At 35.3% G+C, this 23,957-nt stretch overlaps 2 protein-coding genes and 1 pseudogene across 4 annotated transcripts; 1 reads left to right on the forward strand and 2 right to left on the reverse strand.

Moving 5' to 3' along the window:
• Positions 1 to 8,643: 8,643 nt before the first annotated feature.
• On the forward strand, positions 8,644 to 10,197 carry LOC143581247 (small ribosomal subunit protein uS11x-like; annotated as a pseudogene). The gene is made up of 5 exons (XR_013143797.1): positions 8,644 to 8,712; positions 9,065 to 9,184; positions 9,275 to 9,406; positions 9,487 to 9,616; positions 9,844 to 10,197. The product of XR_013143797.1 is annotated as a small ribosomal subunit protein uS11x-like (transcript).
• A 5,489-nt stretch (positions 10,198 to 15,686) lies between these two features.
• LOC143581248 (small ribosomal subunit protein uS11x-like) lies at positions 15,687 to 17,095 on the reverse strand. The gene is made up of 5 exons (XM_077064072.1): positions 17,058 to 17,095; positions 16,536 to 16,655; positions 16,316 to 16,447; positions 16,105 to 16,234; positions 15,687 to 15,883 (listed from the first exon to the last, which is right to left on the reverse strand). Exons 1-5 carry the CDS (start codon positions 17,058 to 17,060, stop codon positions 15,816 to 15,818), a joined length of 453 nt encoding a protein of 150 aa, XP_076920187.1. The 5' UTR covers positions 17,061 to 17,095; the 3' UTR covers positions 15,687 to 15,815.
• Positions 17,096 to 18,590: 1,495 nt separating this feature from the next.
• LOC143581250 (synaptotagmin-2-like) lies at positions 18,591 to 21,963 on the reverse strand. 2 transcript variants are annotated; one of them, XM_077064073.1, is made up of 11 exons: positions 21,527 to 21,963; positions 21,283 to 21,381; positions 21,165 to 21,215; positions 20,955 to 21,078; positions 20,635 to 20,855; positions 20,462 to 20,536; positions 20,137 to 20,213; positions 19,819 to 20,065; positions 19,365 to 19,715; positions 18,874 to 19,005; positions 18,591 to 18,805 (listed from the first exon to the last, which is right to left on the reverse strand). In XM_077064073.1, the coding sequence occupies exons 1-11, from the start codon at positions 21,635 to 21,637 to the stop codon at positions 18,677 to 18,679; spliced, it is 1,617 nt and encodes a 538-aa protein (XP_076920188.1). In that variant the 5' UTR covers positions 21,638 to 21,963; the 3' UTR covers positions 18,591 to 18,676. The 2 variants fall into 2 exon arrangements, with proteins under 2 accessions (XP_076920188.1, XP_076920189.1); XM_077064074.1 differs by having other exon boundaries at positions 20,137 to 20,243; positions 20,399 to 20,536.
• Positions 21,964 to 23,957: the final 1,994 nt, after the last annotated feature.

Below are 23,957 nucleotides of genomic sequence, written 5' to 3' on the forward strand. Positions count from 1 at the left end.
AACAGATTAATTATCAAAGATCAAATCAGATTGACTAACTAGGCAAACCTTAGGCATCAACAATCGCTAACACACGGCACTGGTTATCAAACAGTCCCTGCCAATGTTACTCAACTAAGGGCAATTGTATGTTTCATCATATTCAAACTAGTCAAAACAACCCTACAAGTAATTATCATAGCAACTGCAAACTAATCGTTCTGATAGAAATAAACCTAAACCGGCTGAGTGCACAGTAATACCAAACATCAATACTCACAATTACAAATCATTCGTTCTTAAGACATGAGAAAAACTGTAAAATACAATACTCTACATTCCAAGTATGATTCGAGAAGACTAAACGAGCATCGTCATTGATAGATCTTCAATTATGATGCGGAAGGCCATTAGGATTGATCAAGAGATGATTGGCAGCCCTGGAATTCACCCAAAATTGTCTAACAGCTGCTGGAAGTTGTAATTATGGTTTAGGGTTCGTAAAATAGAAGATATAGGTCAAAACCTGTATTTTCATGTTTTTTAAGTCCATCGTGTATCGCGATGGTCATAGCCTCATGCTGTCGCGTACTGCGACAAAAGATAACCTCATATTCAGATTCCTCTCGTCGAGAAACCCAAAATTCATATATTATGGTTCCGTAACTCATTTTCAAAAAGCACAGATATGCTCGTTTTACTTCTTGGTCGCGTTTTGACAACCCATCTTGTTCATTTTTAGCGTCGGCTTATGATTTCTCATCCATACTATTCCTGAATCCTTCTAACACTTCCCAAGACTTCAAATCATGCTACGGTCTTCCTGAGAAATCATTCCATTCTCGTACAAGTCTCCAATTTAGCATCTTTAACGATCAATGACCTGAAATACAAAAGCACGTATAAAGTAACGAAGTTCTAGCAATATACTCAATAAAAATACATAGTTAATACACTAATATATATATATATATACAAAATACCCGACCATCACATCCCCACACTTATCTTTTGCTTGCCCTCAAGAAAACTCTAATGCAAACATCAACCTCTATCATAGGTATGTTAATTACCACCATCGATACTAGTAAGGTTTAACGTCATACCCAGTTTCCCAAACTGACACTTTCTAGAATGACAACCCACAAACATATTTAAATGTTTCTATAATAAACAATAGAGCCGACCATATGAGTGTACTTTATTTCCGGTTAAGGCATACATGTTCATACCCCTCACACTATCAACACTCCTCTTAGTTTAATATCTGGACTAGCAAAAGATGTGCTAGTATATGTCTCTGCCCTCAAATACCAAATATGAACCACAACTTAATAAGCTTGCAGGTCGGTCATATCTCCACCCTACCCACCGGTTGTATAAAGACTCAGACTGAGGGTTTTGCTGAGGCTTAGGTTTGGGTGCGGATTAGACATATTTAGTGACTAAGGTGGATGAAACCCAGCTTTACAAATACACCATTAACCAATCTAATGTAAACAAACTGCTATTTACAATGACTAACATAAACTGATAACTTCTTTTTGGCTTTTTTTAATCATCAATACTAATAAAACAATATTTACAACTCTATTGAGACATATGTACATTGTGTACTATGCTCTACAACTGATTATATACAACTCGATAATGACTGGATTTCATCACATAGGGTTAAAATAAAATAAAGGCCAAGGCTGAAATGATGTGTAATGTTGGTTTAACAAATTAAAAAGGAATAAGGTCCAAATGGGCTCCTAAGGGGATAATGTCGGTAAGGAATTTTATTTAGAGGGGAAAGTATATGTACGGGTTTTCTAAAGTCCTAATCTCCATACAAGTGGTGGTATTAAGATCTCGAATAGCATATCACAAGCAAGTTCTAATTCTGTGAAACATACAACTTACCCTGAATAAATGATAAGACATGTTTTATACTTATTATATAATATGTGTGTTAAGTAAATGGGCAATCTCACAATATGTCTGGAAATATGGGTTGCCGATATGAAACATGTATACACGTCCCCTTGACTCGTTATCTCCGCCTGAACGACCCCATTTTCAACTTCTCTTTTTGAAAAAAAATTATTAGGAAAACTATCGAGAAGCTGAAAAACCAATCATAACCAGAAACATATAACTTGCCATTAATGACAATAATTAACAGTTCACAACTTTGGTCTCCGAGCACTCTTCGAGGTACTATTGGGCTAAAATTTTCAATTTTCCCCCATCCCCACACTTGAAGTTGACATTGTCCTCAATGTTAAAGATATGAATCATTTAAAGAACATTTGGAGGACGGGTTGAAATTGACAATTTAACAATTTAAAAAAAAACTCGGGGCTCTAATGTGATGATTCTGACACTAAAATATACAATTACACTTACAACACTTAGACTAAAACAACAAAATATATTATGAAACCGAAATCACCTAATATGAATGATAATGCATGCTCAATGTGGCTCGTAAACTCTCATGGACACTCGTGAACACTCGTCTCCCTAAATACCATAATCGAATTTGCAAAATCTCAAAACGTGTAGAAGAAAGCTTCTCACAAGTGTAAGACATAGGTATTTTAAAATTTTTGCAAAAAAAATGATTTGTTATTAATTTTATAAGACGATTACCGAGCCGAATTAGTTAGTTTCATAATAAATTTTGTTAAACGAGTTAAAAGTTTTAAAATACTTAACTCACTTTCGTAGGAATCACGATTGCATTTAGCGTATGCAACAAGCCCTTTAAACCCCTCGGTAGCCCGGGTGGACGAGTGAGGTCTCGTGAGAGTTTATAGTGAACTACACCCATAAAGTTCCAAATACAACAAAATATACATGTACCCAGATTAACCACAGCAAAAAGAATATAAAAGCACTCTGGGTAGCTTAATTAAAACCTCGTATTCTGTCAAAAACTTAACGAACATATCAAAATCCCAATTTTTTCCAGTGCGGTATCCCCACACTTAGCTTTTGCTATGATGGTACGCTTGAAATACAATTAGTAATATACAAACTAAAACAAAATGCAAAACAAAACTTAACGAACAGGTTGCTCCCAACCTTCCGATAGGCCAGCTTCTGGCCCTAACATCCTCAATCTCCACTCTAGATCGTTTTGGTCGGGTGGATGTCTCGCCTTCTTCTTCCTTGGTCGGCTACCTTTCTCTGCCACCTTCTCATTCTGTTGTTTCTCAAGTCCCTTCTTCTGAACTGACCTGTCAATCACAAAGCATTCCTTTTTTGTGTGATCCTTGTCCAAGGATACACACTTGTCAAAAAGAGGGTTAGTAGCATTTTCAAACAATGATAACTGTTTATCACAATCTCCACACTTGATTCCCAATACTTTGTTAGCACAATCAATTACCGCATGTGTTGTGGCAAGCAATGACCTACCCAATATGACTTGCGGTTGTGTATTATTCACACGTTTAGCATAGTCAAGTACAAGAAGTCAACTGGGTCATTAGTCACCATGCCCCGAGCGAGTGTATGAGTTTGGTCCGCCAACACCATGGTGGTTTTTACCCTTTCTAACGGGCCAAATTCATACTGATCATATAAACTACCATGCATGATACTAACACATACTCCAAGATCTAAAAGTGCCCGATCAGTTTAAATTCCCCAATTTGAATTAATAAAAGCGGCACTCCCGGGTCTTGGAATTTACTTAGGGTGGTATTATTCTCCACCCCTTCATCCCTTGTGTTGGTCAATTTACCATTTAAACATTTATCACAAGAACAATTTTCACAAAAAGATGTTTCATTTGCTTTTAATTTTGAGTTATTTTGGAAAATCATTTCATTTTGACCAACACAATCACTCTCATCACTAATATCTTCCACCACCCTTTCAACAAACTGTGGTGGTGAATCCACTTCAACGTTAGAAATTTCAAAATTCGGTAAAGACTTACCGCATTGATGTGCACATTGTTTCCCTTCTTGGAGCTAGAGCAGTAATGTTCCGGGTTGGTTGTGGTGTCATAGGAAGCTAACCCACATTTTTCTGCAATTTAGCCAAATTGGAGGCTAGCTGACCAATCTGCTTTGCCATCGCTTTTGAAGATTTATCTCTTAACTCGAACTGCCTCTGAGTATCTTTCTGATTCTCTATCATTAGCTTCAGCAAAGTGTCCAATTTCTAGTGCACCAACTCGTCTGAATTTCCTGAATACCCTTTCGGCTGGTCCCGATTCTGGCCACTCGATGAACTGTTATCCCGATTACCATCTCTGTTATAGCCACGACCACTGTTTTGATTATATAAACCCTGCTGATAACCGCCTTGGCGGTAATTTCCCTGCTGTCAGTTCTGGCTCGAACCCTGAATATATAGGTTTGACTGGGTAGCTGCATTTCCGTATCTAAAGTCCGGGTGGTTCCTCAGGCCTGGGTGATAGGTGTTTGAGTTAAACCCTTCGCTTTTGGAATCCCCGTAAGCATAGTTAACCTCCTCGGGATCCTCATCATCATCATCATCATACTTGGGGCAATTTTCTGCCTTGTGCCCGAGGTACCACAATCCTCACAAAACGGGAATTTCACCCCGACTTTACCAACCTCCTTCTTCTTATCTTTATGTACACAGCCAATTCCAGTTCTAACTCAACTATCCATTCAAATTCACTTGTGCCTAATCTTACTGTTTTGGTGCTAACATGTTTCCTTCTTCTTTTTGCAGCTGCTTCTGACTAAGAATCTTCACACATAAACTCATGAAAATCTTAGGTTGGTTCAACAGTTAACCATTACACGAGGCTTTCAAATGCTTTTTATCTTCATAGGTTAACGTGTCAACAAAACACTTCACTAATTACCATAACTCAATATGATGGTGCGAGCACTTTCTTATTTCTCTTTGAAACGGGTAAATGTCTCGTGAAACAGCTCGCATGGTAACTGTGAAAAATGGTGAATCTAAATTCGGGCCTTGTTTGTCTTCGACTGTGAATAATACTCATTCAGGAACACCTGTTGCATCTCAGCCCAGTTTCTGATACTATACATTGGTAATGAATTAAACATGTGTTTTGCTTTGTCTTTCAATGAGAACTGGAACAACCGTAACCGAGACTCATCATGGTCAAATGTACCATCGTCAATCGACCAAAAAATAGCCGAAAATCGGACAAGTGTGAATACGGTCCCTCGGAAGTCATCCTGTGAAAATGTGGCACGATGTTAATGTAAGATGGTCGGGACTTAAATGTCTAGTGTCCTGGCACTTGTACCTGTGGGACAATCGGGGATACTCCATCTGGTATAGCCAATCTGAAGCGGTTGTTCACACCGTGAACTGGGGCCACATAGTTTCTCCTTCTTCCTATCTGGTTAACCATGCCTCCTTTGTTAACTTGAATCCAGTGACCTCTATCAATTCTGTTAACTCTGTTTCTCCCAATACGATTTCTACCCCTGTTTCGGTTAACAAATTCACCATGTCCCTGGTTTACCGGTTCTTCTACCACTTCATCCCAAGTATTATTCCCCTCAATTATCGGCTTAAACTCGTCATTATATCTAACTCTCCAGTCTGCCCCATTACTTCCATCATTTCCATGATTAGTATCATTCCACCCCCCCCCCATCTTCTTCATCTTCAGTGTGGACACTGACATATTCTTCATCATGATTCTATGGAATTATGCAGTTAGGTGTGTTGTGTGGAACTGGTGGTCCGTGTCAGTCAACAATTTGATTTCTGGAGTTGCAGGCCGAGTTATTTGGGTTTTGTTGTTGGTTGTGTTTATGGGTGGAAGTTTATGATCTTCGGTTTGGTAATTGTTGTGTGGGTTGAAAACATTATTTTATGGTAGTGGGTTTTGGTCTTAGTTCTGATTGTGGTTTTGGTTTTGATTCGGATTCGGATTCTGAGGTTGGTCTTCCATTTTTTACCCTCTGTTATGAGCTCGGTTCTGCTAGGCTAATCTCTCAATCTCGGGCTCAAAAATAAGCGGTGACCGTAAGCCTGAGTGGCGGGTGTGCATAAACATGTTACTTGCACAAAACAACATACCCCGTGTAAAATGTGAAAATAAGACTAAAACTAAAAACTAAAAATTAAAAGTAAACTTAAACCAAAATAAACAAGAAAATCAAATAACACGAAACACTAAGCGCACTAACTCCCCGGCAACAGCGGCATTTTGATGCTAGACTGTTGCTATCTAGTTAAAAACAACTAATTCAAGTTCCTAATCACCTAAGCAAGCTAGGGTAAGTAGGGTGTCGAACCACGAGGAATATGTGGGCAGTGTAACATATAACAAATTTCTAGATTATGAAGTAATAATTTATAGAGCTGATCACACAAGCAAACAAGTTTTGGGTTAATATTAAGCAAGCAATTAAACAACTTTCAAACAATTAATAAAGACAAATCACACCCGAGTTTCAAGTAAGCAAATATACAGTGATCTCATGTTCACTTAACAGATTAAATATCAAAGATCAAATCAAATTGACTAACTAGGCAAACCTTAGGCATCAACAATCGCTAATACACGACACTGGTTATCAAACAGTCCCTGCCAATGTGACTCAACTAAGGGCAATTCTATGTTTCATCATATTCAAACTAGTCAAAACAAGTCTACAAGTAATTATCATAGCAACTGGCAAGCTAATCGTTCTGATCGAAATAAACCTAAACCGGCTGAGTGCACAGTAATACCAAACATCAATACTCATAGATTAATCATAAAAAATTACAAATCATTCGTTCTTAAGACATGACAAAAACTATAAAATACAATACTCTACATCCCAACTATGATTCGAGAAGACTAGCCGAGCATCGTCATCGATAGATCTTCAATTATGATGAGGAATGCCATTAGAATTGATCAAGAGATGATTGGTAGCCCTGGAATTCACCCAAAATCTCCTAACAGCTGCTGGAAGTCGTAATTATGGTTTAGGGTTCGTAAAATAGAAGATATAGGTCAAAACCCGTTTTTTCACGTTTTTATGCACATCGTGTATCGCGATGGCCATAGCCTAATGCTTTCGCGTACTTTGACCAAATATAACCTCATATTCAGATTCCTCTCGTCGAGAAACCTAAAATTCATATATTATGGGTCTCGTAACTCATTTTCTAGCCTATGATATGTTCGTTTTACTTCTTGGTCGCGTTTTGTCAGCCCATCTTGTTTAGTTTTAGCATCGGCTTATGACTTCTCATCCATACTCTTCCTGAATCCTTCTAACACTTCCCAATACTTCAAAACATGCTCCGCCGAGAAATCATTCCATGCTCGTACATAGGGGTGTTCATCGGATCGGATAACAGATTATTCGGGTTATTCGGTTCGGGTTATTCGGATTTGAAATATTTTTTACCCTATCCGAAATCCGATCCGATCCGATCCGAATTAGGAATATTCCTATCTGATCTGAATCTATCCGAATTCAATTCGGATCGGATTCGGATAATATACGAATAATCCGAAATTATCCGAATAAACCGAAATAAACCTAAAAAATTTTCCTATTTTTTTTGTTCCTAACATTTAATAGTTTAATATCACAATAAACATACAAAATGAAAAATACGAATTACTTTTAACACATATTTAAAGTTCAAACTTCAAATAATAGTCTAATAAATATACAAAACCGGAAAATACCACTAAAAACTTGTTTTTTATTCGGGTTAAACGGATATCCGAACAATCCGAATTTTTTAAAATTCCATATCCGAATCCGATCCGAAACCGAATTAGTTATTCGGATTGATCCGATCCGAATATCCGAATAAGAATTCAGATCGGCTTATTTGGGTTTCGGTTTCGGTTCGGATTTCGGATTTTTTCGGATTTCGAATTTCTTGAACACCCCTACTCGTACAAGTCTCCAATTTAGCATCTTTATTGATCAATTACCTGAAATACAAAAGCACACATAAAGTAACAAAGTTCTAACAATACTCAAATAAAACTACATAGTTAATACACTAATATATATATATATATATATATATATATATATATATATATATATAATACCCGACCATCAGGTTACAAAATGGAACCAGAAAACAGTCGAAATTTGAACAACAAAGGTTGCAAACATAGCCAAATCGTTCTTTGGCCACATCCATAGACAACCAGAAATCCATCTTCGCCTAGGGTTCAAAACTCGAACCCGACAACATTTGAAGTTAGAGTCACATCACTGTTTTACATCGATGAAGAATCTTCTAGCTAGCTAACGACGATATCATATCGGATACAGGGGCATAGATGATCGGCGAACACATGCAGAACGAAAGTTCGATGTTAAATAATGGCTTAAACATATATGAAATGCAAATATGATATCTCATAATAGAAAACACGTGTATGAGATTATGAGATTAAAGCTTAAAGTTCTCTCTTGCGGAGCAGATATCAGAGCTTGCGGACGAAGAGGACAGCATAGACAGGCTGAAAGACCTCCTCGACCGACCCGGTTCCTGACTGGAACCGGTCCTATTTTCTACCCGGTGTGAAAAAACCGGTTCGGGTTTCTAACAATACCCGATTATGTGCACCTCTAGCTGCATCACCCACGTAATTAGTATAAACAGAGTTTGGGCCGGGCTCTTCATTTAGCTCAAAAGGGTTGACTGACTACCTAAAATGTGCCCTAAAACCCTTACCATGCGTTCACTCACTCGTCACTTTGCACACAGGAAGGCGAATTGAAAGCTGCTTCTACTACCATGGTAATTAATTAATACATACATCGTCTCTATTTCTTATTATCTGATTGTTTATCTTCGATTTGAGGTGTTTAAAGTAGGCTGAATTTTATCGATTGATTTTACGTTTGTTTAATTTCATATGCGTTTATGTTTTAGTTTTAGGTTGTTGTAAATCTGTGATATTAGGCTGATAATTTTGTTAATTGATGATTTTGAACAAACAAAAATTGAGGCCTTTGATTATTGCTTTTTTATTTATTAATTTATTTAGTTTGCTGTTGGTAGGTTACTTTATGATCTTTGATGAAATTTGTTTGTTAAAAAGGTTTGTGATGGATTAATTGTTCATTAATAAGTTTTGTTATGTTGTTAGTCGAAGCGAAAGACGAGAGAGCCTAAGGAAGACAATGTGACCCTCGGACCCGCTACCCGTGAGGGTGAACTTGTTTTCGGTGTCGCTCACATATTTGCATCCTTCAATGACACCTTCATTGTAAGTTAGTTTAAACCTTTTTATTAATAATAGTAATAATAATAGTTCAAACTGATTTTGTTTATAATTATTTACGCATGTTATTTGCAGCATGTGACTGATCTCTCTGGAAGAGAAACGATGGTGAGAATTACAGGTGGGATGAAAGTGAAGGCTGACAGAGATGAATCTTCACCTTATGCTGCTATGCTTGCTGCACAAGACGTTACACAGCGTTGCAAGGTTACCTACTTGTTATTTTAATTAATTATCATCCGCACAAACAGTTTTACGTGGTTTTGATTGATATTATTCATTTTCAGGAGCTTGGCATTAATGTTCTTCACATCAAGTTGCGTGCTACCAGAGGTAACAAGACCAAGACACCTGGGCCCGGTGCTCAATCAGCTCTCAGAGCTCTTGCTCGTTCTGGCATGAAAATTGGCCGCATAGGTATGTAAACGCACACACATGCTTGTTTATGACTGACTCTATGTATGTATGTGAAAACCTTGGTTTTAAAATGTGCGTGTATTGCGTGATGCACTAGTGAGACCGCATCTGATGCATTGTGTTTCCATGTTGCGGCGAAAATGCACTTGTTGCAGTTTACGCAGTTGAAAACCAAGGTGAAAACTAGTATTTGATTAATGAGGTGACTTGTTTTGTTGTTGTTGCAGAGGATGTTACACCAATTCCAACTGACAGCACCCAGGCGAAAGAGTGGTAGAAGAGGGAGGAGGCTGTGATTTCATCATATCTGCTGATCTGCTGCATTTTCAGATGCGGTTTTTTGTGGATCAAGGCTGTTTTTGGTCGCATGTTTTTTATGTTGTTTTATAGACCAGTATCGGTTCTAGTTTGTTGAAAAAGAATTGGTTGTTTTAAGTTTGCCCGTTTTAACCAGACTTCGTCAAAAAGTTTGCATTAAAGTTTTGAATTGAATTTTAATGGCTTTGCTGATGATGTTTGTGGTTTCGGTTTCCCATATTTGTGTGAGTTAAATCGAGTGTAGGGTAAGTGAAGCTTAAAAGTGTCTGATCGTGAAAGCAAAAATCAGATCCGCATTGCATCATTGGCTAACCCCTTGCCAAACAATCGAAGTGATGAGACGGAGTGGGTTTTTTTTAATAAATGAACTAGTAAGCTATAACTAAATATTGTAATAGTTAAGAGACATAAACTAATTTAGGAATATTGGTTTTTATTAATTCCAACAATCGTCTTTTAGTCAATGTCTAACTAACGAATTGACCGTTGACGGTCCCTACTTTTAACGTATTTGTTTCTAACAGTCTGCGACTAACATAATCCTAACATCGTTAGTTGCAAATTGCAGAAAAAACGTTTTTTTGCGTGAAAACTCGCGTTTTTTTCCCAAAAACTCAACATTTTTGTCCTACACTGCATTCTCGGGTTTAAAATACAAGGAAAAGAAATGATGAGATTGGATAGAGGAAGAAAGGAAAAGAAATTATATACTTAAAAAACATTCTTGAGTTAAAAGAAAATAAAAGAAAAGAAAGTGTTTATTACATTCTTGAGTTAGATTGAAATGAAAAGATAGAAAAAAAATTGTAACTTTACAATTATGTACTCAGAACAACATGGAAAAGAGAATTAAGATAGGGTAAATTGGTAATATGGTAACGAGATATAAACTTTCCTTCACAATCCGGCCATATTTGGCAGGAAAGTTTTGAAGGAAAAAAGGCTTAACTTTTCTTTTCATTCTCTTTCTTTTCTTTTAATGAAAAACTCAAGAATGAAAAAAAAAATTTTCTTATCTTTTATTTTCCAATCCCTTAAATAAAAAACTCAAGAAGCTAGACATCTTGGTAACTTAGTATTGGACATGTAAAAGATTTTTTCTGGTAAAAGCACAAATTATTGAGGTTGTCGGAACCTTAGAGCCATCATCGGAATCGGTTGATGGTGCTCATGTGGTGTTGGCGGTGAGTCAATTGGTAGTGGTGGCGGTGTTCATGTTGTGTTTACCATCAAAAAGTGACTTTTCCGGCCAAAAGCGTTTTTCTGGCGACCTTAACTGACGTCGTTATGATTGTGTTAGTCGCGGATCGTTAGAAACAAAATCGTTAAAAGTTGGGACCGTCAGCAGGCAATTCGTTAGTTGGGACTGGCAGTGATCAAAATGCAATTATTGAGATTACTAAAACCAATATACCAATAATTTAAAACAAAAGCAATTTTCTAAAATGAGCTTTACTTCAATTGGCATGGGAGAACTAAAGATTTGGGCTAAATACCATTTGATCTCAAGTTCGAATATGATTCTGAGTTTCACCGCAGTAGGCTTTCGGGTAGTGGGTTTTCACCGGAACAGACACGGTGTGCTTGGGCTGCCCAACGTTGTTGCTTTCGCGGGCATTTGGGGTCGCCTTTTGTCTTTGGTTACCCCGAATGACCGAACTTTATTCATTGGTCGTACCATAAAATAGCCAAGGAATAAAATTCAAGACTTTAAGATTAGACACATTCAACGAGAAAGTGACGCATATTAGCTTGAAGCTTCACTAGACACCCTTTAAGCCTAAAACTAAATATCATGAATAATGACCATATACCAACAAATTTTAAAAATAACCTCCTTGAAAAATTCTTTTGTTCTATCTTAAGTTCCTAACTCATTCAAATTTTAAAAATTATCCATGTTGACCCAAAACAACCTATTAAGGTTTGTTTTGCCACCCCTAATTTTACTATATGTTTAGCCCATGTGGTACACGAGTCCAATTAATTTCTTTAGTTTCTTTAGAAATTACCAATGTAAAAGGATAGGTCTCTATTAAACAAAAGTCAAGTGCTCTCATTGGTTATTGTAATTCAATTTACAATAATTATAGATATATCAACCAACCAAGGTTTATGATGAGAAGTGTTTCCTTTAATTCTTCAATCAATTGATTTACTATTTGATTGTTTCCGATTCTACTTGGTTTCACTAGGTATGCTACATATGTGCTTCAACGATGGCTTGATATAGAATAGAAGGTTAGTTTTCTATGATGAATTCAATGTTAGAATTTAAGTCATCAAATTAATATAGGAAAATTTAGTTAGGACCATCGTTTGTGAAGTTAAAGATAGATAACATTAGTGATATGGTGAAATAGATCAAGCCTTAGGTGGGAAATCCATATTGTTCTTTGTTATTACACCAGAAGAAATAAATGTGTCAATGTGACTAAAAGGTGCAACGTGCTACTCTATGATTGCATGAGTTGCAACGTGTCACACTTTAATTGGCTATGACAAGTCATCAATTAATAATAGCAGCAGCGATACGAAAAAGTTAAATAAAAGCTGAGGCAGGAAATATAGATTGTTCTTTGGTATTGCACTAGAGAAAATAAATACACTAATGTGACTAAAAGGTGTAACGCGTACATTTATGATTGCACGTGTTGCAATGTGTCATACTTTTATTGGCTATGACAAGTCATCAAAGAAGTGATATGGTGAAGTTAAGAAAAGCCGAGGTGGAAATTCCAGACTGTTATTTGGTATTGAATTAGAGGAAATAAACGTGTCAATGTGACTAAAAGGTGCAACGTGGCACTCTACAATTGCATGAGTTGCAACGTGTAACATTTTTATTGGCTATGACATGTCATCAACTAGCTGTATACAAGTTGTTATGGGTATAAAGCATGAAACTAAGGCTACTTAAAGATGCAAACAAATCGAATGTAGAGATACACATTGAGGCGAAAACACCTCAAATTATAATATATCAATTGAAGTATTTGGATCTTCGAGAATTAGAGAAGGATCAATGGAGATTCAATCAGACGCGTGTTATTTAATTTGGGTAAAAGTTCATGGTTACTCTTTGTGGCAAAGCATCGTTTGCAATGAACCACCATTATCAATCGTAAGTTCTTTCTTTTCGTGGTCCAAGATCTAATTTGCAGTACGTTATTTTTTTAATTTATGTTTTGAATATGATTGCTATTGTTTATAACATAGATTGTTTCATTACCTACAGGATCTTTGGCCACAAAATCACCGTTTGATGATTTGCATTTTGTCGAGAAAGAAGATGGTAAGTCTACTAGTGGTTCAAACTTCAAATTAGTATCAAATCTTATAACACCTTGGTTTATAAACGTAGATTTTAGTAATTGTTACACTTTTGTTTTTGACTAGCTCCGTACAAATGTTGAGAATTTATCGGCTTATATTGTACTCGTGAGAAAATCACTATGGTTTAATCATAGTTAGTCATTTAATTTTGTTGGTGTCTTATTATAACCAGATTTGTGTTTTAATATTTTTTTTTTGCTATATACGGTATAGGTGCGGGTGATGGTATGGGGGGAGGTAATATGTAGTGATTAATATCGATTTAATATATTTATTAAATGTGTTACTAAGATATGCATCATTTAACCTGCTTAAATGATACACAGATTGCATCGGGGTCAACATTCAATGCAATGCCCTCATTTACACTAGAAGAGGACCGAGTAATCCTCTGGGAGCATGCAGATAATCTTCTGGGCACATGAAGAGTTTGGCAACAACTGGGCTGAGATTGCCAAGCATTTGCAAGGCAGGACCAAGAACGCTGTAAAAAACCACTGGAACAACATCATGTAGCAAAAATATCACCTTTTGAAGGTAGTCCCCATTTCAGGTCCTCCAGATTTTAATATGGGTAGCTCATGGAGACCGGGTTCAACAATTCGAGTGTGCTGAATGATTTGGGTGTTCCCATTAGGGAAATACCACTATGGGAGTCCATAGAAACTTAGCCTGATTCTGTAGGTGAATCTTGGGGTCCATGCATCTGGCAACGGCGATTGGTTTGGTATCATAGATTCAAGGAACAATGTGAGGGAAGAAGTGTGGAGTTGCATGGAGGAGTGTTTTAAGAGGAACACATAAAGCATGTTTGTTTTGTTTGTTTTAAGTTTTAAGTTTTTCAATTTTTAAAATGTAATGAATCCCGTTAATTAATGAATGGAAGTATTGGCTAAGTGCCAATTTAATATGAATTTTTCAAAAATTAATGTTAGTATATGAGAAGATTTGGAAAACCCGCGCATTGCGACGGCTCGAACTTCATGCGCAAATGAACCCTAACGCCTCCGTTACTTACCTTGTCGGAAACCTAAAAGAATTCAAACCCAATCACAGTAAAAGTGTGAAACTTTTGTTGCAATAGTTTGAAGATTAAACTTGCGGTGGCTAAAGTACAATGAAAAAACCTATAGTGGCCAAAGTATAAGAAACCAAACTTTAATTAAAGTAGAAACAAAATTTAAAGGTATGAAACTTTTTTGAAAAAAGTTTGAAGACTAAATTTATGGTGGCTAAAGTACAAAGAACAAACTTATACTGACCGAAGCATAAATAACAAAACTCGGACTAAATACAAAAAACAACTTTGGTGGTCAAAAATACAAAAATCAAACTTTGATAAAAGTAGAAATAAAAACTTTTTGTGGCTAATATAAAGACTTTATAAGTAGCCTTTTAATAGTAGTATAAATAATATTCATGATGAATCCATGTGATTTTGAAAATATTTTGCAAGTTAATCCTCCATATTATTATGATATGTTTCACGCATTCAAAGATATTATTAGGGTATGTTCCATATATCCACGGATATTATTAGGGTATCTTCCTTACATTCACAGCAATTATAAGGGTATGTTTTCTCATTGACCATATTATTAGGGTATCTTCCCTACATTCACAGCTATTATAAGGGTATGTTTTCTCATTGACCATACAATTGTGCAACCATACAACCATCCACGCATACAAACCTCCCTTATATTCATATACATCATATATATATATATATCCATATACATAACTTTAACTTTCTAAATCATATAACATTCATATGACATACACAAATTATTTAACGTAAGTGTATTGACTATTCACATCAGGTATGCACACAGCCCCAAAAACATAACATAAACTCACTTGGATCCTGTTTCTCTCAGAGATAGTTGTAACACCTCTCCTAAATTGCGCACGGCTAACTGTGTAACAATTTATAAGTATCAATTAACTAATTCTAACTAGATCACACTTCTTAAGTTATAGAAGCCCATAGGGGCTACAACCCCTAGCAGGGTCCAAGGGGTAGAGCCGAGTTTCCAGATTAATCGAGTCGAGTTTCCGAACGAATCGAGTCGAGTTTCCAAACGAATCGAGTCGAGTTTCCGAACGAATCGAGTCGAGTTTCTAAACGAATCTAGTCAAGTTTTTCCAAACAAACTGAGCCGAGTTTCCAAACAAATCGAGTTGGGTTTTTGAACGAATCGAGCCAAGTTTCCGAACAAATTGTGTCGAGTTTCCGAACAAAACGATTAAAATTCACCAGCAAAAACTGTTGCCTGGTGTGTGTTTTTGTTTATTAGTATTATATATGTGTGTGTGTGTGATATATAAAACATCATAATTTCATTTTCTCGTTAAAGATCACCAGCAAAACTATTAAAACTTAAGCAAATTTTTTGACTGGTCAAAAAAACTTAAACAACCATTCTTTTTCAACAAATTAGAAACAAAACTGGTCTATAAAAAAACAACAGATAACATGCAACCAAAAACAACCTCGATCCAACATCAGATCTGAAAATGCAGCAGATATAGCAGATAGAAATCACAGCCTTCTTCCTCTTCTACCACTCTTTCGCCTGGTGCTGTCAGTTGGAATTGGTGTAACATCCTCTGCAACAACAACAAAACAAGTCACCTCATTAATCAAATACTTGTTTTCACCTTGGTTTTAAACGGCGTAAACTGCAACAAGCGGATTTTCACCGTAAAATGGACACACAATGCATTGCAGTCTCACTAGCGCATCACGCATAACACGCACATTTTAAAACCAAGGTTTTCACATACATACATAGAGTCATAAACAAACATATGTGTGCGCGTTTACATACCTATGCGGCCAATTTTCATGCCAGAACGAGCAAGAGCTCTGAGAGCTGACTGAGCACCGGGGCCAGGTGCCTTGGTCTTGTTACCTCCGGTAGCACGCAACTTGATGTGAAGAGCATTAATGCCAAGCTCCTGAAAATGAATCAAAACATGATATTTGTAAAACAATTTGTGCAGCAGATGAATAAACAATTAATTAAAATAACAAGTAACCTTGCAACGTTGGGTAACATCTTGTGCAGCAAGCATAGCAGCATAAGGTGAAGACTCATCTCTGTCAGCCTTCACTTTCATCCCACCTGTAATTCTCACCATCGTTTCTCTTCCAGAGAGATCGGTCACATGCTGCAAATAACACGTAAACAATTCAAAACAAAATGAGATTAAATTATTATTATTATTATTATTATTAAAAAGGTTTAAACTAACTTACAATGAAGGTGTCATTGAAGGAAGCAAAGATGTGTGCAACACCGAAAACAAGTTCTCCCTCACGGGTAGCTGGTCCGAGGGTCACATTGTCTTCCTTAGGCTCTCTCGTCTTCCTCTTCGACTAACAAAATTAATAAAAATTATTAATGAGTAATTAAACCAATACAAAGAGATACTATTTAGATAATGCACCAGGTGAAAAACTGTTAAATATTATAACCTAGCCATCCATCCAGTGTCCATAAAACTAACAAATTAAATACTTACAAACAACATCTAATTTACAACAAACAAATTTTATCAGCATCTACAAGTGCATGATCTAATGTAATTAACCAAGGGCAAACTAAATAAAAAAAAAGCAATAAGTAAAAACCTCATTGTTTGTTAAAAATGAATTAAGAAAATTGTGACCTAATAATATCACAGATCCACTAACAACTTATCGAAGATAAACAACGGCGTTGATAATAAGAAAGAATTAGGTTAACTTATCGATTCATAGAGATAGATTACTGCTTACCATGGTAGCAGCTTTCTGCAGATAACAATTCGCCTTACTCAACGAACGCAGTCCGGGTTAGGGTTTAGCTCAAGCCTTTTGTTGTATAAAATGATAGGAAATTGGGCCCGGCCCAAACTGTCCAGTCTGTTTTGTAATATTTTTTCTTAATAAATATAGATATAGACAATTAGACCGTGTTTGAAAAAAAATCCCGACTAGGCATCGATTAATCGTTAGTCCCCACTTCATTGATTAATTTTAGGCTAGTCGGCTCATTAATCGGTCAACTGTCAAATTCGGCTAAAATCGGCATTTTCCGGCGAGATTCTGAACAATATCAGCGGTTTCCGGCGAGATTCCGACCAAAATTAGCGGTTTACAGCGAGATTTGAGCAAAAACTAGCTATTTCTAGTGGGATTCCAACCAATTTCTGGCCAAAATATGTTTGTGTATGTATATAACTGAAAATTACATATGTAAATGTGTGCACGTATATATAAAACTGAAAAATATACATTAAAGTCTTCGATTAAGCCTGATTAATCGTTAGTCCCCACCCCACTGCCCGACTACCAACTAGCGATTTTTACAACACTGGATATAGAAAGTTATATTCTTTTTGTACTTAATTGTATCTTTTGATTCAGACTGTGCTTACATAACTCTTGACTCACTACTACACTACCTATAATTGTATGAGTGATTTATGTGGTTCGAACAGCGGTTCTAGTCGAACCTTGCACCAAACCGAGGAGACAATTTTAGATGTCGAGTTCGGTTTAGGTGCTTCTAGTTGTACTTGAAGACCGAACCACTTGATTACTTGTTCGTAACTGAATTTAACATCAATATAGCTTTAAATTTTCGTCATTAAGGATTAATGCTTTGATTCTAGGCCTAATGATACTATGATCGATACTCACTGCACCCAATGCTTGAAGGTATTAAATACTTTTTTTTTAGATTTTGCATTTGACTTTGAGTTTATGATGAATCTTGTTTGGTGCTTTTAGCTTGAATTGAACATGTGGAACATGATTATGATTTAAGTATAGATGCATACCAAGTGTTTGATCAAATAATTTGATTCACAAATGTTTATTTTCTTGGTTATTAGTTAAAGTTGATGAGAACATGTTTAACTTAATGCCTCCAAAGTCCAAATTAGACACTTGTTAACTTAATGCTAATCAAGATAGGAAGTTCTCTTAACCACAAGTCTATAACACTTTGTACATAATACATTTAAATCAGTATAGGCGGTTAACATTTCACTTCAAAAAGGTTCACTTACGTATTTGGCCATTTGGGGTAGTTTCAAACATTGTTAACAGAAAAACATTTAAATGACCAAGAAGCTTACATATTCAAAAGTGTGGTGGATGTTATATTTAGGACCATAAGTTTAAATTAGTTCCTCTTAGTCGTTTGTAATTGACTATACTAACATAATCTGTACTACATTTGAGGGTACAATCATCTGCTGACTAAAAGATTCATAGTTAACTCAAATCATCCGAACGTTTTTTGTGATTTTTTTTTTGTTAAAGATTTTAGTATCCTATTAGAGCAACTCAAATATTATTAAACAAACTCCATTGATGAATGCAACAATTTGGCTACCATGAATTCAAATCTAGGCAGTTCTCCAATGCAGCTCCACTTGAAGCTTGCCATTCTTTGAATCAATAAGATGGTATTTCTCGTTGATTCGTTTATTCTCTACGACATCCGCCAAGTTTATATCAATATAACCCAAAGATTCCTAACAAAAGCAAAGACAACATTATACAAAACTTAAATCTTGTGGTGAAATTTAAGGATCCATTGTACCTTTGGATGAATGAATCCCATCCTTTTGGAAGTACTAACGACTTCCAAATGCAGTTTCTCGTTAGTCGGTGGCTCATCTAACGTAAATGAGAACTCTTCTTCCCATCTTGGATCGCGATTCTTCTTCATAGGCTGCAAAAATTCCATAAACAATTCGCGATTTAGTTAAATAGTAATTTACAATTTTTTTTCTTTCAAAAATGAGTTATATTTAAAAAAAACTTGATGACATATGAGGGTGTTTTTTTTAAGATAGCAAATTCTATGTCTTGTAGTTAAGAATACCGAGGACGTCAAATAGTGTTTCAGATTTCTGTTATATAGCAGTTGAGCTTCTAACGTTGTTATCTGACGTAGCGACTACACCTAATAGCTGATGTTCCAACTATAAGGTGAAGTCGCCACCACAGATAACAACTTCAACAACCAAAAGACAAAAGTTGTTATCCATTAAATGGATTGCAAATATATTTATATATAAAAAAACAAACCTTGGTTCTTCTTTCTTCCCCGTGGAAATGCATACGAACGGATGGATTCGTGTGATGTTTCCCTTCAAGATCTTCGCCTTCATGGATTATAACGACAAGCAAGCCTCCGCCTTCAGGAGTTCCTACAGGAGCCTTTTGTGTTGCACTCACTTCTTCGGCATCAGTTGGCATGTGATCTTCTCCAAACGGCTTGTAAATCAAAATAAGCACGATTTGGCCACGTGACTTATCGTTTTGTGTGTCGTTCGGGTCCATATTCTTCAAGAGATCAAGCGTTAGTATCTTTGGCTCTTCAGGAGTAAGATCTTTTAATGGCACTACATTCATGCCCATTTTGTCATGCTTTCCTACCTGCATTACAAACATAAATCAGGCCTTTGACTTTTCAAGTCAAACTGGTCAACCTTTTGACTCAAAACTATCGTTCGTGTTTCTGTTACTCGTGAAAACATACCGATTCCCAATCGTAAACCATGATTTCTAGAGCTTGAACTTCAGGATCTTTCACAACTAGATTGAACTCTTCATTCCATTCAGGATTCAAGTTCTTGTGTTTGACAGTTGTTTTCTTGGATGGAAGCTTTTCGTCGGTTAGTTGCAGTTTTGCATATGGATCAGAAGCACCCAAAAGATCTTTCTTTTTAAGCTTCATCGCCTTTATCACTTTCACAGTCAACATTCCAACAGGTCGTTTCATAGCTCTGCCATTTCAAAATATATATCATTATTATGCATTAACAAACGAAAACATATAGCGGCAGATCATACTTACTTTGCAGGATCCAATATCGCTACCTCAAGTACTTTTGGCCATAAATACATATTTGCAACCTGATCTTTGATTAACTCCTGACGAAATAGAAAAATACAAAAGTCAGCCTAGACCAATCTTGATGATGAAATTATAAAAAAAGTTGAATTCTTGGTAAATGTTAATAATAATAATAATAATAATAATAATAATAATAATAATAATAATTTCCATTGTTTTTCTTGATTGTTGAATAATCTTTACCAAAAAAACAATCTTTTACTCTTAGATTGGTGTTTTTGAAGATCAAGTAAAAAAAAGGGATGAAAAAATATATATACAAAACCTGCACAAATCCATACAAGACTGGAATCGACATGAGATCCGCCCCGCCTAATTTTAATCCAAAATCAACATGAGGCTGGAAAAATAAGCAATGTTAACAAGGGGTTTTAACATCAAAATATTAAAGTTGCATACAATTTTTAGCATATAAATTTAAAAGGATTGCCACTTCACCTTTTCCATAAGCGAAACCAGAATTTTACAAAAACAAGGGAAGGTTGGCACTAATGGCTTTAATGTGATCCTTGGAGCAGCAAACACTTGCAAATCAACCACTTGAACCGTCGGTCTCAACCCGAACGCCTTGATACCCACGAGAATGTTGTGATTTGCGGCCCATTTGAATGATGGTTCCATAATCATCTCCTTTTCATCAGTAGTATAAACTTTCATTCCTGAAAGAAACTAATATCTCATAATCTAGCAACATAAAAAAACATAATAAAAAGAACATCAATAAGTTTACTATGGTTCAAGATTTATACAAGTTTAACCTTGAAAAGTAGGCGGTAGGGTGCCCAATGTAAGTGAATCGAATTTGACTTCATCAATTTTGTACTGAGGAGTTTGTTCTTTGATCATAGGTTCGGTTGTCGCGAGTATGGTTTTACAAATTGCCTAAAAACATTGCAAACATTCATTTAAAGTTTTAAACCGTTACCCAAATGTTAAAGAATGAAAACAAGACACGAAATATAAACCACCTTGTCTAAGTATGGCCACATTAGTTCAATAAACTTGTTAAGCCAATCAACCTATTCATAAACCAAAGTTAGCATATAAACAATTTATTTAACAAGAAGCAAAACACACAAAACATACGCGATCATGGTCAGGATTTTTCACCCAAACGGGTATCTCCGGGAACATTCGTTGCAATGTAGGCTCATCTTGTTCGACCAAAGGCTTTACTTCAGGAGTCTTGATTGATGCAAAACAAATAAAAAAAACAATATTAAGCTATGAATTAAACCTTAAAGCTCACTATCCACTCATTTTGGACCAAGAAACACGTATACATATCGATTTAGAACGTAAAGTGAGTAAATATTAATAAGAAGTTAACCTGAACATCAGATGATTGGATGAACATGAAGAGAAAATAACCAATGACAAGTCCAAGTACAATGCCAATACCAAAACCAAAAGCCCCTAAAATGGTGCTTATAACACCCATCTTCACACTTGTAACAGATCAAACACAATTTGTCTCTATGTATAATCCCAACAAATAATGTAAAAGATTAATATGATCCAAATTGCATGTATTATACGAAAAATATTAATAAAAAAGAGATTTAAAATTTGTGATTCAAGATTGTATAATATGAAAATAAATATATGTGTATATATTGTTGCAGGGATCAAGAGATTATCATCAACATATAAGATTTTTTTTTAAAAAAAAAGGAAACGGAAATAATAAAGGAGACAAGGTAGAAGAAGATGAAACTGCCAACACCAAAAGGGAAAATTAAAGAAAGCCAAGCGATATTTATTGTGGTCCTTTGATAATTGTAACATTAATTAAAACTATAATTCGTACATGTGATACTAGTACGAGGAAAATGACATTTTATCGTGCATTGGATATCCATACTCATCAGGTTTGGTTTGGTTTGGTTTGGTTTGGTTTGGTTTGTGTTTTAATGTTCTTGGGTAACGGTTTTTTATTTGGAGGTTTTTATGAAATTATATTAACATTACTTTGAAAAGTACTTATTAAAAAAAAGCACGGGGGTTGGCCTTTAGTGAGGTTTTTCCCATATCAGAAGATGAGTATAACCCGATATAGTGAATTTGGTAAGTAGCTCATTTAAATGATTCGTTGACTGTTAAAAAATGTCATTAAAAATGGAAGAAATTAGGCAAGTTAAAATTTTGTTACCAGGGATTAGGAAATGTGTTTTTGGAAACTCATTGGTACTTTTTCGAACTAACAATAGCATAATTTAATTAAAATTTAAATTATTAAAAACATTCTCGAACATTAAAAAAGACAATAACGAATATTTTTCTTTTAAGTTTATTAATTTGATCGATGAGGTGGAGATACCAACTGATACAAAGTTATTTATGACGACTATTTTTAATGTTTTTGTTGATTATTTCGTTTCATAATTATCACTTTTTTAGTTTGTTTTTTTTTTCTTAAACTATAAATATGGGATGTTTGGTCTTTTGTTTGATAAGTTGATTATGCTCTGATTAAAGAATTTTAAGCGTGAAGCTTGCCGACTAAAGCTTTCGGTTCGTGTTATTTTGAATAAAAACCATATTCGTTCTTGAGCCATTTAATTACTAATAAAAATTGTATTACCCACCAGCGGCATCAATTCAACGACGAATTTAACAAATGGGTTGTGTTCCCCATTGACACCGCTTCTTATGTTAAAAGTTTTAACTTGCTTTACTTCTATTTTCATTACTAAACATGTACGTGTGTGGATTTTCTTTTACCATGAAACAATAAGTATACATTAACACAACTCGTGTTACATGATGGTAATCGTCACATTTCAACTACAAAACACCACTCTTAATTTGAGCGGGTCCTGATTATTAAAATAATAACATGATGTACAATCAATGAATTAATTAACCAATCACATGATGGTCACAAATATAAATTCATTGATTTTGAACGTAGGATATGTAGTTGTCAAAAAATGAAAATTGTTGGGTTCACCATGTGATCATTTTGTTTCGTGATGGTTGAGTCTGGTCAATTGAAGCCAATGGGTTATGTTATATGGCTACATTTATAACACTAGAAGGCATGACATCTAACTAACATTTGCTAATTTGCTATTCATGTTCTTTATAAACCGTTTAAAATTGATGATGTTTTCCTTAAATTTTATATATAAAATCAAAACATAATTAAAATAATATTTGTCTATCATGATTCATATAAAAAATTTAAAATTGATATTGTTTCTGTATTAAAATCTTAAAAATTACGATGACTTAAGGGAGGACTTGAATGTTTTACATAATATAATACGAATACTAAATATTCAGATTTAAAAAATAAATATATTAGTTTTTTTTAATGGCGAACTAACCGACTCCAAGATATTTCCAAAAGCCAAATATACCTTTGCCTCGAAGACTTTGGGCACTTTACTCTAAGATAATGGAGAGACACCTTATCACCACACAATGCCCCAACAATTCAAAAACCAAACTAGAATGTTCAGTAACCCGACAAATAGGGGCTTCACTCTAATCCAATGGTTGTTGCTGAATATATTTATCATATGATGTGTATTCTAAAACGTTGGCCAGACATTTAAAATTATAATTTTCAAGTTTAAGATTCACTAGGTGTTAAAATACCGAACCTGGATAGCTGCAAGCATAGTATGGATGTTGTTGATAGTATCACGACACAAGGAATAGTCAAATAATTAACATGTGTTAATTGTGTCAATTATATTTAAATCTTAGTCAAGGTTGTTGTAGAAGTCATATGTAAACTCCTTGTTTATCTC

Source organism: Bidens hawaiensis, unplaced genomic scaffold (genome assembly GCF_021521415.1).
Source record: "Bidens hawaiensis isolate Kalapana, Puna unplaced genomic scaffold, B.hawaiensis_p1.1 tig00030839_1, whole genome shotgun sequence".
Classification (NCBI taxonomy): Eukaryota; Viridiplantae; Streptophyta; class Magnoliopsida; order Asterales; family Asteraceae; genus Bidens; species Bidens hawaiensis.

Coding starts and splice junctions, on each gene's coding strand:
- LOC143581250 (XM_077064074.1), bottom strand. CDS start 21,637: ATGGGTGTTATAAGCACCATTTTAGGGGCTTTTGGTTTTGGTATTGGC. Junction 20,856..20,954: donor CCTACCGCCTACTTTTCAAG/GTTAAACTTGTA, acceptor AGTTTCTTTCAG/GAATGAAAGTTTATACTACT. Junction 18,806..18,873: donor TGGGATTCATTCATCCAAAG/GTACAATGGATC, acceptor TGCTTTTGTTAG/GAATCTTTGGGTTATATTGA.
- LOC143581248 (XM_077064072.1), bottom strand. Junction 16,235..16,315: donor ATGTTACCCAACGTTGCAAG/GTTACTTGTTAT, acceptor ATTCATTTTCAG/GAGCTTGGCATTAATGCTCT. Junction 15,884..16,104: donor CATGAAAATTGGCCGCATAG/GTATGTAAACGC, acceptor TTGTTGTTGCAG/AGGATGTTACACCAATTCCA.